General features: G+C 35.2%; 1 protein-coding gene across 1 annotated transcript; it reads left to right on the forward strand.

Moving 5' to 3' along the window:
* The first annotated feature begins 534 nt into the window (after positions 1-534).
* On the forward strand, positions 535-3,589 carry LOC131622819 (small ribosomal subunit protein uS2-like). Its single transcript, XM_058893851.1, has 5 exons — positions 535-757; positions 1,978-2,240; positions 2,450-2,647; positions 2,834-3,038; positions 3,321-3,589. The coding sequence occupies exons 1-5, from the start codon at positions 637-639 to the stop codon at positions 3,407-3,409; spliced, it is 876 nt and encodes a 291-aa protein (XP_058749834.1). The 5' UTR covers positions 535-636; the 3' UTR covers positions 3,410-3,589.
* Positions 3,590-11,031: the final 7,442 nt, after the last annotated feature.

Consider the following 11,031-nt stretch of genomic DNA (forward strand, 5'->3'; position numbering starts at 1 on the left):
GCCATGAATTTTTTGCATGTATTATTATTAATTTTTTTTTATATTATTTGTTTCCATTTTTCATACTTTTAATTTCTTTATATTTTTTGTGTGTCCATATATTAGCATGCCATGAATTTTTTTTTATGTGTACCTATAAGCATGTCATGGATGGAAAATTGCACATTAAATTAATACATTTTTCGTTTATGTCTCTAAATTTTCTATTTTGTTAATTAATTATATTATTATATTTTTTTTTCTTTTAGTTCACATGTAAATAGTAGAATCAAGTGGCGCAAAATAAGTTATTATTTAATTCATCTTTTTTCTACTAACAATCATCTCTAACTCTAAAAATCAATTGATATGTTTTTAGACAATTTATTAATAATAATTAAGAAGTAATTTAATACATATATAATGATAATTCAGTAATGTATGTCCCGTGCGATAGACGGCTAGTTCTCCTAAATCTATCTGTCAATTGTCATGGGCCGTTTAAAGATATCCAAAATTTACACAGGCCCGTGTTCCATTCACCTATTATCAATTAACAAAACAAAAAACCCAGGTTTTGAAACAAAACCCTAGCAACTTCTTCACGGGAGAGAGAAACGGCCACAGCCACCGGCAGTAAACACCATCCACCACACCATGGCTACCCTGTCTCAGAAGGAAGCTGACATTCAGATGATGTTGGCCGCTGACGTCCACCTCGGCACCAAAAATTGTGACTTCCAAATGGAGCGTTACATTTTCAAACGCCGAAATGACGGTAACATTTCAAATCTCTAGCGTTTTTCGAGTTTATTTGCATATATTGATTTCACATTAGATGGTTTAGATCGAGATTTAGAGATCTAGTATCATTCTATGAATACTGTAGTTGGTTAATATTCAAACGCTGTTGTATAACAATTGAAGACACAAAAGTATAAACTTTGAAAGTAGATATCGTAGTTGAGATGAAATTAGTGGCCATGCTTGTCTATCCAATTTTATTGAGTTTAATTGATCTATGAAGCATGAACTCTGACACGGATACAGTCTACAGAACACTGTTAAGACATTCCGACACTGATAATGTCAAAAATATGATAGTATTTAAGCTTCTTTTGTCCATTTATTATTAGAAGAGTTAAAAATATTCCAATCAAAACTATAGTCTTTAATTTTTTATCGATAACATTATTTCAATATGTGTTTAACCCTTTTAGATGTGTGTAAGATTTGTCTAAAAAAATAGAACAGTGTGTTTGAAGCAAAGAAAAAAATTGTTTTGTTTGAAATACTTGTCTGAATTGTCTAACAGATGTGGTATGAGAGTCATACGGGTGTCGGACACTGGTTCAAAAGGCTCTGAAGCAAAGAAAATAAATATATTTTTTGCGACACTTGTCTGACTTTTTCGACTTGTTTATCTTTTCCGACACGTGTCGTACGGGTGTCATACGCGTTGGACATTGTTGTGCGTCGGACACCGTGACACGGCTACTCCTAGCGGTGTCCGTGCTTCATAGCTGTTGATTCACATGGTTATACAGTTATTTTTGTTAACAGTCTAGTTTATAGGATAATTAGTTATGATTTTGGGTTTGAATTAGTGTCTCTTTCATTTTTGTGCTGGCTATGTTTAGAATTCTGCAAGCGTTTTAAGTAGTATGCCTTTTTGGTTTTCTAAGGATACATTTGTGAATATATGAAGCACGGATATTGGAAACACAACTCTGACACGTCTACACGATAATAATTTGAAAAAATGAATAAATTAAACGTAATCATAAGTGTCGGTTTCAGACACCGATTCTAACACAGACACACCTTTTTTCAAAGGTGTTGATGCTACACGGATTAGAATCCAATTTTGCTCAATTACGAACAAGCTTGAGTTTGTGTTCCTTGTATTATTGATATATTATCGATACAGTCTTCTTTGTTTATATGCTCTGTTGTAGTTGCTCTGTTGATAATAAATGAGTTTTTGGTTTAATTTAGGTATTTACATTATAAATCTTGGGAAGACATGGGAAAAACTTCAACTTGCTGCAAGGGTTATTGTTGCGATTGAGAATCCTCAGGACATTATTGTCCAGTCTGCTAGGCCTTATGGACAAAGAGCTGTTCTCAAGTTTGCTCAGTATACTGGAGCTCATGCTATCGCTGGAAGGCACACTCCTGGAACCTTCACCAATCAACTTCAAACTTCCTTCAGTGAGCCCCGTCTTCTCATCCTCACTGATCCAAGAACTGATCACCAGGTTTCACCATTACCCTTTGTTCATTTTTGTATATTACCATTTAGCTTCACCTTCTTTGGTTGTTAATATAATTTATGGTATATCTTTTGTATTCTTAATCTTTCTTCAATTGACTATTTTGGCTTTTGACCCGTTTGACAGTCAATGTTACATAGTAAATTTGTGTTATTTTATACATGTTTTGTTTTTAATTGTATTTGTTTGTGCAGCCAATCAAAGAAGCCGCACTTGGAAATATTCCCACAATTGCATTCTGTGACACTGATTCTCCTATGCGGTATGTTGATATTGGAATTCCTGCCAACAACAAGGGAAAGCATAGCATAGGTTGTCTCTTTTGGCTTCTGGCTAGGATGGTGTTGCAGATGCGCGGTACTATTCGCCCAGGCCTTAAGTGGGATGTGATGGTAAAATATATTTTGTTCTTATTTGTCAGATTCTTCCATGTTACGTATACATATATGGTACTGAATGTTGTACTTCCAAGTTTAGAACAAATACATCGTTTCATAGTTTTATATTTTCTTCAATCCAGGTGGATCTATTCTTCTATAAGTACATTGTTTCATACTTTCGTGTTTTCTTTAATCCAGGTGGATCTATTCTTCTATAGAGAACCTGAAGAGGCCAAGGAGCCAGAGGAGGATGAAGTTCCTCCCCCAGAATATGTCATTGCCGACTTCAATGCAGCTCCATCTGATGGTCAGTGGCCCGCTGCAATTGATCAGTCATGGACAGAGGCTGCTCCTCAGCCTATTCCAGCAGTTCCAGCAGTCAACTGGACAGCCCCAGAAGCTGGTATGTGATTATTTTCTCTTTAACAAATCCTAGACCAAACCGAAGCTTTAGGCACTTCACAATTACATCAGTTTTTATTTGGTGTTTCCCTTGTTATCATCGTTTTAGTGCTGTTATTGACATCTTTTGAAAATGACTTTTACTCTACCATGCCATTATTTATTACGCCTGTTAATTTTCTAGCGAAGATTTGTTAGGATAGAAACTAAAGCAGCATATGCTGTTGAGTATTTTTTCAGAACTATGTATTCATGTTTTGTTGATAAAGAATATTTTTTTCAGTTGCAGGGGACTGGGGTGACGCAGTTCCAGCACCACAACAAATTGCCACTCCCGGAATTGAATCAGTGCCAGCAACCGGCTGGGATTAAACTAGTTTATGATCTTATGATGTTCCATGACCCTAAGTTAATCTTACCTTTTCCTTCCCAAAGTAAATTTGGGTCAGACTTTTTTTGATAGCATAGAAACATTTTTCTTCAAGTTTTGGTATGAATGACAGAAATATTGTTTATGACCTGTGAGATATATCAAGTAAAATTGTACTTTTATTTTGGTGCAGTTACAATTAGTGAATGTGTTGCAATGCTTTTAGCCTAATCAACATACTCCAATCTTTCATGTTTCAATTCCAGATTAACTTTCAACTTTCGTTTTAAATGTCTAGGATGCTTTAATTTTTTTGGTTAGGAATATGGCTTTTTAGAGTCAAATTTTAACAAACATGCAAGATAATGCTCTTCTAGGAAGTTGTTTCATTTTAGAGCCTTAGACAGGGAACAGAATTCTGGTAATGCTATTTCAAATCAAAGGATTACTTTGCATTAATAACGGAAGTGAAAAATATTTTATAGGTATGAGATATCTACCATTGTTTGGGAGTTAATAATCCATGTTTGGAACTTGTTGAATGCACAAAATGAGTTATTTTCTCGACTGTATTTGTTCTATCTACAAAAATTAGAGGTTGAAATTTTTTGCATACAACATATGCCCCTCAAATGATTCTTGAATGTGTTTTAGATTTCTCATAATGACTAGTGGTTGCTAAATTTCAAATTTCCTATGTCTTTTATCCAATGTCATTATTGTACTTATATATAAATGACATACCCAATAGCCGTTCGGAATAATTTCTTATATGGTTGACTCCAAACTTACTTTTATTGTAAATTTGTGAGTACCCTTTTACACACTATTAGAGATGACATTTTGACTCATGAGTAGGTCTCATAAAAAAAGATAGGCAAACAAAAATTTATTGGAAATGTAAAGGATTTCGATAGTGCCGGAATGTGGGTAAAATTGCAAGGAATATAAATATAAATGAAAAAATTTTGCATTAAAGAAAATAGTTATGCTAACATGTGCCCAAAATAAATGAAAAACTTTTGCATTAAAGAAAAGAGTCATGCCATGTTAAAGATACTATAATTAGTAAAAGTCAAATATAATTAAATGTAATAAAGTGATATTTAAAATTTTGAGGCATTGAATGCACATGTTTTAATAAAATATTTCTATAAATAGCTTATTAAATTGTGCCCTTGGGGCACATGTTAGCTTTTCCCTAAAGTAAATATGGTGTTCAAACATACATTGCACTCGATCAAACATACATTGCACTTGGATATTTTGAGTTTTGTGAGTTTTTTATAGTAAATTTGACACACTGAATCATAACACTAGGACTCATATTTATAGAAAATGTAAAACTATCTGCTTGTAATGTTTTATTCCTAAGGAATCGACATGTCATTTCAACATGTATTCTATCCACTTCGCCTTCCACGTGTATTTTCCATTACAGATAATAACATAAAACAATTACTTTCCTTCGCTAAAGTTCTCAACCGATGTTGTCGAACTGTCCCTTTTGTTGCTCTAGAAATTACTAAGTCCCGAGCGCTACTGCGAACATATGGACTTCGGTGTTTTCTTCTGCGATGTAGTCATGTCTAAATGTCTCTAACATGTATGTCAAAAACATCTATGTAACCATCCAAATTTCACTAAGTATTTCCTTAATCTCTTTCTATGTATGCTGAGATTTTAGGGATGTCGAAAATTCCAGTTAACAAATTACCCTCCAAAAATGTCATGTTCGACCAGCGGAAGATAAGGACATTTTTTTTATCTTTTCTTTAATAGTGTTTACTATAAAGAGCCGATGCACCATCATCATGGTATTGTTGTCAACCGTCACTTTGAAGACGTGCCCCAGTAAATCAAAACCGCCCGATTCAACCATCAGCTGTTAGTCATGTGTCTCACTACCTGGTGCCAGAAAAAATTGAAGAGTCTTCTTTTCCTTTATAAATACTGTTTCTTCTTCATTTCTTCCTTTTCTTCTTTTCATCTTTAGAATTTTTCTACCTTCTAAAAAACACACTCACTAAATCATCCAACATTCTTCACAATGATGACTTCAAAATCAAAGAATTCAAAGAGCTCAGAGGGTTCAAAAGAAACATTGTCCCTTTCATCCAAAATCACAAATTCCATCATCTTTGGGAACCAAGAATACATTCCTGAACCTCCACTGCAAGAAGAGAAGTTATGCATTTACAAATCTCAGGTATTAATCTCTTTCTCTATCTCTGGAGAAATTCATGCGCTTATAGGTCCATTACCTGACCCTATAACTGATACTAATAAGTTAAAGGAATTTTTTCCTACTTATCACCATACCAAACCCATAGCTGGCTTAAAAAAGCCAACGGCTAGTATGGATAACCCTATCGTAAAATCCACTGTTCAAACCAAGAAATCTCAGGCTAAACCTGCTGTAGAAGCAAAGCAACCTAAGGATAAATTTGTCGTTGATACAACGAATCCTAAGGAAAAATCTGTTGTTGATGCAATGGACCATATATATTTAACCTATATGAGCAACACCTTGCGTATGTTTCGCTCTGCTCCTTCAACCAAGAATGTCGAATATTATATCTCTTGGCTAGGCAAAGTAGAAAATAAGAAATCTCAAACCTAGAAAGACATGGTGATTTATGACTTGATTCAGCTGTTAAAAATAGGTCCCCTTTATTGCCAAAACATGATAGTCGCTTCCTTATATTTCTGGGAATATACTACTAATTCAACTCCCTTGCGATATGATCACTCCTACCATCTTCGATATATAGGCCATTACTGGCCTTCGACCAACTGGGGAGATCTTCGACCCAAATGAAAGAAATGAGGATACCATCAATTTAAATATTAATTGTGCCAGCTTTGGACATTACATAATTGATCATTACAACACTACCACTGTTGAGGTATCTAATGAAGAACATATTGCTTTCTTGGTGTTGTGGCTGTCGCGTTGTATTTTTTGTTGTAAATCCTTGAAAGTGGCGAAGAGATTATTGACCTTAGCTAATCAATTGCATGAAGGTCGAAACATTTGTTTGAACCAGTTGATATTAGGTTCTTTGTATGAGACCTTAGGGTTAACTATTGATTCTCTAAAAACCTACAACCTGAAACTAACTTTCTGTTGGCTAACCCTAATTGGTTACTCCAGTTATGGATAAATTCCATATTTGAACCATACTTAACAATCAACCAACTTGGACTCAACCAACTTCTTCTCAAATCCTTCTTCAGTCGAAAGAATAAACTTTGTCTCTACAACATCAACTTTTATAAGGATGACTATAATGAACGTCTGAATTGACATCCTGATGCAAAACTTACACCCCTCTCTTTTTTACCATCCTTCTACTGTACCAAAGATTTTGATACCCGGTGGAGATCTTATTATGCTGAAGAATTTTATGGAGTTTTCGTACTGTCGAAACATCAAACATATGCTATCCATGAAGCAACAATCACTATAGGGGAAGATCTGTTAGAAAAACTTTATGATTTGAAAATTCCCCCCTATACGGGGGACAAATCTCAGTTTTATTTGAAGTTTCATACTCTCAAGTTTCCCCCTTTTCCCAGTAGTGAACTGACTTTGGCTTTTCGACCTCCATTTCCATGGTGGTTCGTGTGTGGGTCACATTTGAGTGTCCTAAAAGTGAATGTTTAAAACCTGTTAAACGGGTAGTTTCGACTAAGTATGATCTCTAGACAATTTCAAAGGCCACCTTCATGTCGACATAAAACATGTCCAAGTTACTTCTCCAATACATGAAGGTGGGGAGAGTAAATGATCTTTCAACCACTTTATCTTATTATTTCCATTGTGCTCTTCTTACATCTTGTGTATCGTCTTGCTTTATGCAGTAATCAAATGAAGGAAACAAACTAGGGATGCTACCAGTGAGGCCGTTGCTGCTTCTCATAAGAGGGCTCAAGAGAACAAAGGTCCAGTTGAAGGGAAATAGGCACGGGTTCGACTTCATGTAGTAGTTAGGCTTTTTTGTCTATGTACCTTAATTAATTTCCCTTTTTTATTCTAACATCTTTGTCATTGTTTCAGATCTACGGTGTAGCTCATGCGACTCCTCCTAAGCATAAGAAAGGTAAAATAAGCATGGACCTAGAATATATGGTTGTTATCGAGAATTCTTCCCCTGAGACACCTACGCCAAACAGAAAAAAGAAAGAAAAGATCTCTGAGGATGGTTCTCGAAAGGTCCCTCCTACTCCAAGTATTGCCCCTAAGGCTAAGACAAAGAAAGGAAAAGTTACCATCTCTAAAATTATGGAAGAGGAAGTCGAAGAAGGGAAGAAAAATTTTCCTGGCAAATATGAAAGTGGCAATTCCAGCCCTGAAATCGGTGTGCCTAAGGTAACCTTTCTTTAACGCAATTTTCCCGCCTTTGGTAAATATTTTCCCAATACTAACCACTTGATTCTTTGTAGGGGGTCTTTCTGCAAACTCCGTATCCAATATCAAATATACACTCCCTGTTACTACTAGTTCCCCCTCTGTTCATCCTAAGTCGAATAAAGGTTCTACTAGTGAAGTCGACCAACCCTCAAAGGCCTAAAAATAAATTCCTAGTCCAGATGTTGAGCATCAATGTACCACTAGGTCTCTCTCAGACACTGGTAGTGGGAATTTAAACCATGAGAAGATGGAGATTCATGAAGAGGGAATACCTGAACAACATGAGGAACCCGACAAAGAATCTCCCCCGGACAACTCTAATCATGGATAAGACGCTCATGAAGACATAGAGATTTCAAAATCCTCTGAAGAGAAAAAGGATGAAGAATGACCAAAAGGCGATGACATTAATCCGAAGACTGCTAAGATAATCGACGATCCCTTTGGCACAACTTCGATCGCCAAACCTCCACTAGCTGCTACTAACTCTTAGTCTCAAGAAGAACTAGAAAATTTGAAGAAGACAAAACCTTCCAATTTTTAAAGTTGATAATGAGCAGTCAAAGTATCTCTACTGAAAAGTGTTCAAGTTCTTCAACAATATCCGACATATATTCCTCCTTCGAACCCAATGAAGATATCCTTCAACAACTGAAGGCCAAAATCCTTGGTGCTAACTTGTTTGCGGCCATGGAGAAAGAGCATGTATATCACTATGGAATTAAGTGTTTACTAAAGAAGATCAACATCCTTAGCGCCATTTTGTCGTTGTTGGTTTTGTGGTTGAGTTTAGGCCTTTGCTTGATCAAGTCAGTGCATATATTTCTTGCAAAAGTGATCCGCAATAAAGATTGTTGCCCAAACAAAAGGCTAGGTCCAAAGAATGGGACCTGGTTAACAGGTCCAAAAATCAGGTTGAAAAGTTGGACAAGTCTTTCCAGAAAGGGGGTGAGGAGTTTGAGGTTTGTGTTGCCAACATCCTCAAGTGGAAACAACAAATCGGGGAATTGCAATTGAAAGTGAAAAAGGCTAAAGAAAGGAAAATTGAAATCTGAAGCCTAAGTCGACAGTAGATGGAGTACTAAGCTTTTGTCGGATTTCAACGCTAGTAAAAAGTGCAAGGCTTAGACGCGAAGATTGAATGCCTTACCTCAGGCGTCTCACTAACTGAATTCCGACTTGTAGCGTCGAAAGTTCAATATGAAAAGATTAAAGCCTCACTTCTATTTTGAAGATTTTGTTCTTTTGATTGTCCATTTTTATCTCTGAACAATTTTAACTTTAATTTGTAATATTTGAATATGCCACTTGTGGCATTTTGACCTTGGGCTACAAAACATTAGTCTTGTTTTATGGAAATTTTAATCCTATTCTTCCTGTATTTTTATTTCCTGCAACAGGCCTATATTCTTTCAAATACTTGCCATTTATACGCAGAATTCGACCCTCAGGGGCCAGTTCTTCGACTTCATATGCATTGTTGGAAAATGCTTGTATGACTAAAAAATGTCCTTCCCATTTTGGGGACAATTTGCCCAAGGCTTGATCTTTTCTGTCCATGGGCAAAATGACTTTCCAAACTAAGTCTCCTGAGACAGAGCTTTTGGATTTAATCTTTTTATTGTATGCTTTGACCACTCTCCCTTTTTGTCGTATCAGAACATCTAGGACAACCAATCTTCATCTAAATTGACCACCTCATCGAACATCATACTTTGATAGTGCTTGTCCGAGATTTCAAATTTCCTTTAAATCCTGGCTGATTGCAAGTGTATTTCTACAGGGAGTACTGCATCATGCCCATAAATATGTCGAAAGGGTGTAGAATTAGTAGATTCTCTAGGCAAGTTTCAACATGCCAATTGTAACACCCCGATTTTCATAGTTAATTTTAAGACTTAATTATAGTTTTCATGTTTCACAAAATTTATTAAATTCTATACTAATTTAAATAATTTTGGTCATTCTTTTATTTTTTTTATTTGTAAGTGCAAAAATATAAAATAAAGATCAAAAGTCATTGAATTTAAGTCTTAAATAATTTTGGTTTTTTTTTTTGGGTCTTGTTTCTGGTGTTTTGTGAGGAGGGCATCTGTCTTTGGTTCTGGTGTATAAAATGTGCTTTTAAGGGCTTCTGTGGGTGTTATACCACTTGACACCGGTATGTAATGTTCTGTTTTAGTATAGTGGTGCTAGTGTTTTATTCATTTATATAATATTTTGTTTATTTAAAAAAATCGTAAATCAAAAAAATAATGATGAAAATGTAATTTAAATCTATTTTTTATTGTAAACAATTTAAGTTTACATCAGAAATATATGGTGAAGAAGAAAAAAGAATCAAACTTGTTTAGTTACTAGTTAGGAGGATCTGTGTCCTCCGTAACCATTCAAGTACGCGTAGCTGGAAAAGTTACGTGATTGCGTAGCAGCGTGGGCTCGCGGGCCATGCAATATAATTGTCCCATGCTCCCCACTTTCAGCGCGTTTTCATAAATTCTCCACGCGCCTACTTCCATTTAATTCACGTGCATCCATACTACTTCTAATCGTAGTTTGACCCACTCACAACACGTTCAGCTTTTTCTTACAAAATCTCACACCCTATGCATAAAAACGACATGCATATACTGATATGAAAAAGAAGAGTAGAGATTTTGATGTAGTATACTCTAGTGGTTATAACTTATAGATCGTTTCTTAGCACCCTCGTATCAAATCATGAACATTATTCTCAATAGTTATTTAATGTTCAAACTCATACCGTTGGATAAAACCTTTCAAAGCAAAAATAAAATAAATTGTGATTTTTGAAATAGACTGTGTAAGTGTAAGTAGAGTTATTTCAAAGGTCAAATAAATTGAGACAGATATTTTTGTCCAATCAGGACTTTTTTGTCGCCACGTGTCATATTCTATTTAACTTTATCCTAAAAATATTACTAGAAGTCCTAAAAAAACAGCCTCTCTAATTATTTTTGGCGGGCCAAATGTTCGGGCTTTAATTAACCCACCCGTTGTCAGCCATGTATAATAAACGTAACGTAAAAGAAAGTAAAAAAATCATGTATGCACGTTCACGTATAGTACCAAATAAAATACTAATAAAAAATAAAAAATAAAAAAAAATAAAGAAGGCTAGTAGTTATAAGTGGAAAAATATTTGCATATATTTGGTGGAAAAGTTGCAAACAATAGATACTGAGA

Source organism: Vicia villosa, unplaced genomic scaffold (genome assembly GCF_029867415.1).
Source record: "Vicia villosa cultivar HV-30 ecotype Madison, WI unplaced genomic scaffold, Vvil1.0 ctg.000044F_1_1, whole genome shotgun sequence".
Classification (NCBI taxonomy): domain Eukaryota; kingdom Viridiplantae; phylum Streptophyta; class Magnoliopsida; order Fabales; family Fabaceae; genus Vicia; species Vicia villosa.

Bases quoted from the DNA above. Each gene is read 5' to 3' on its own strand.
- LOC131622819 (XM_058893851.1), top strand. From the start codon at position 637: ATGGCTACCCTGTCTCAGAAGGAAGCTGACATTCAGATGATGTTGGCC. The intron at 2,648-2,833 runs GTAAAATATATT...TCTTTAATCCAG, and splicing joins GCCTTAAGTGGGATGTGATG to GTGGATCTATTCTTCTATAG. The intron at 3,039-3,320 runs GTATGTGATTAT...TATTTTTTTCAG, and splicing joins CTGGACAGCCCCAGAAGCTG to TTGCAGGGGACTGGGGTGAC.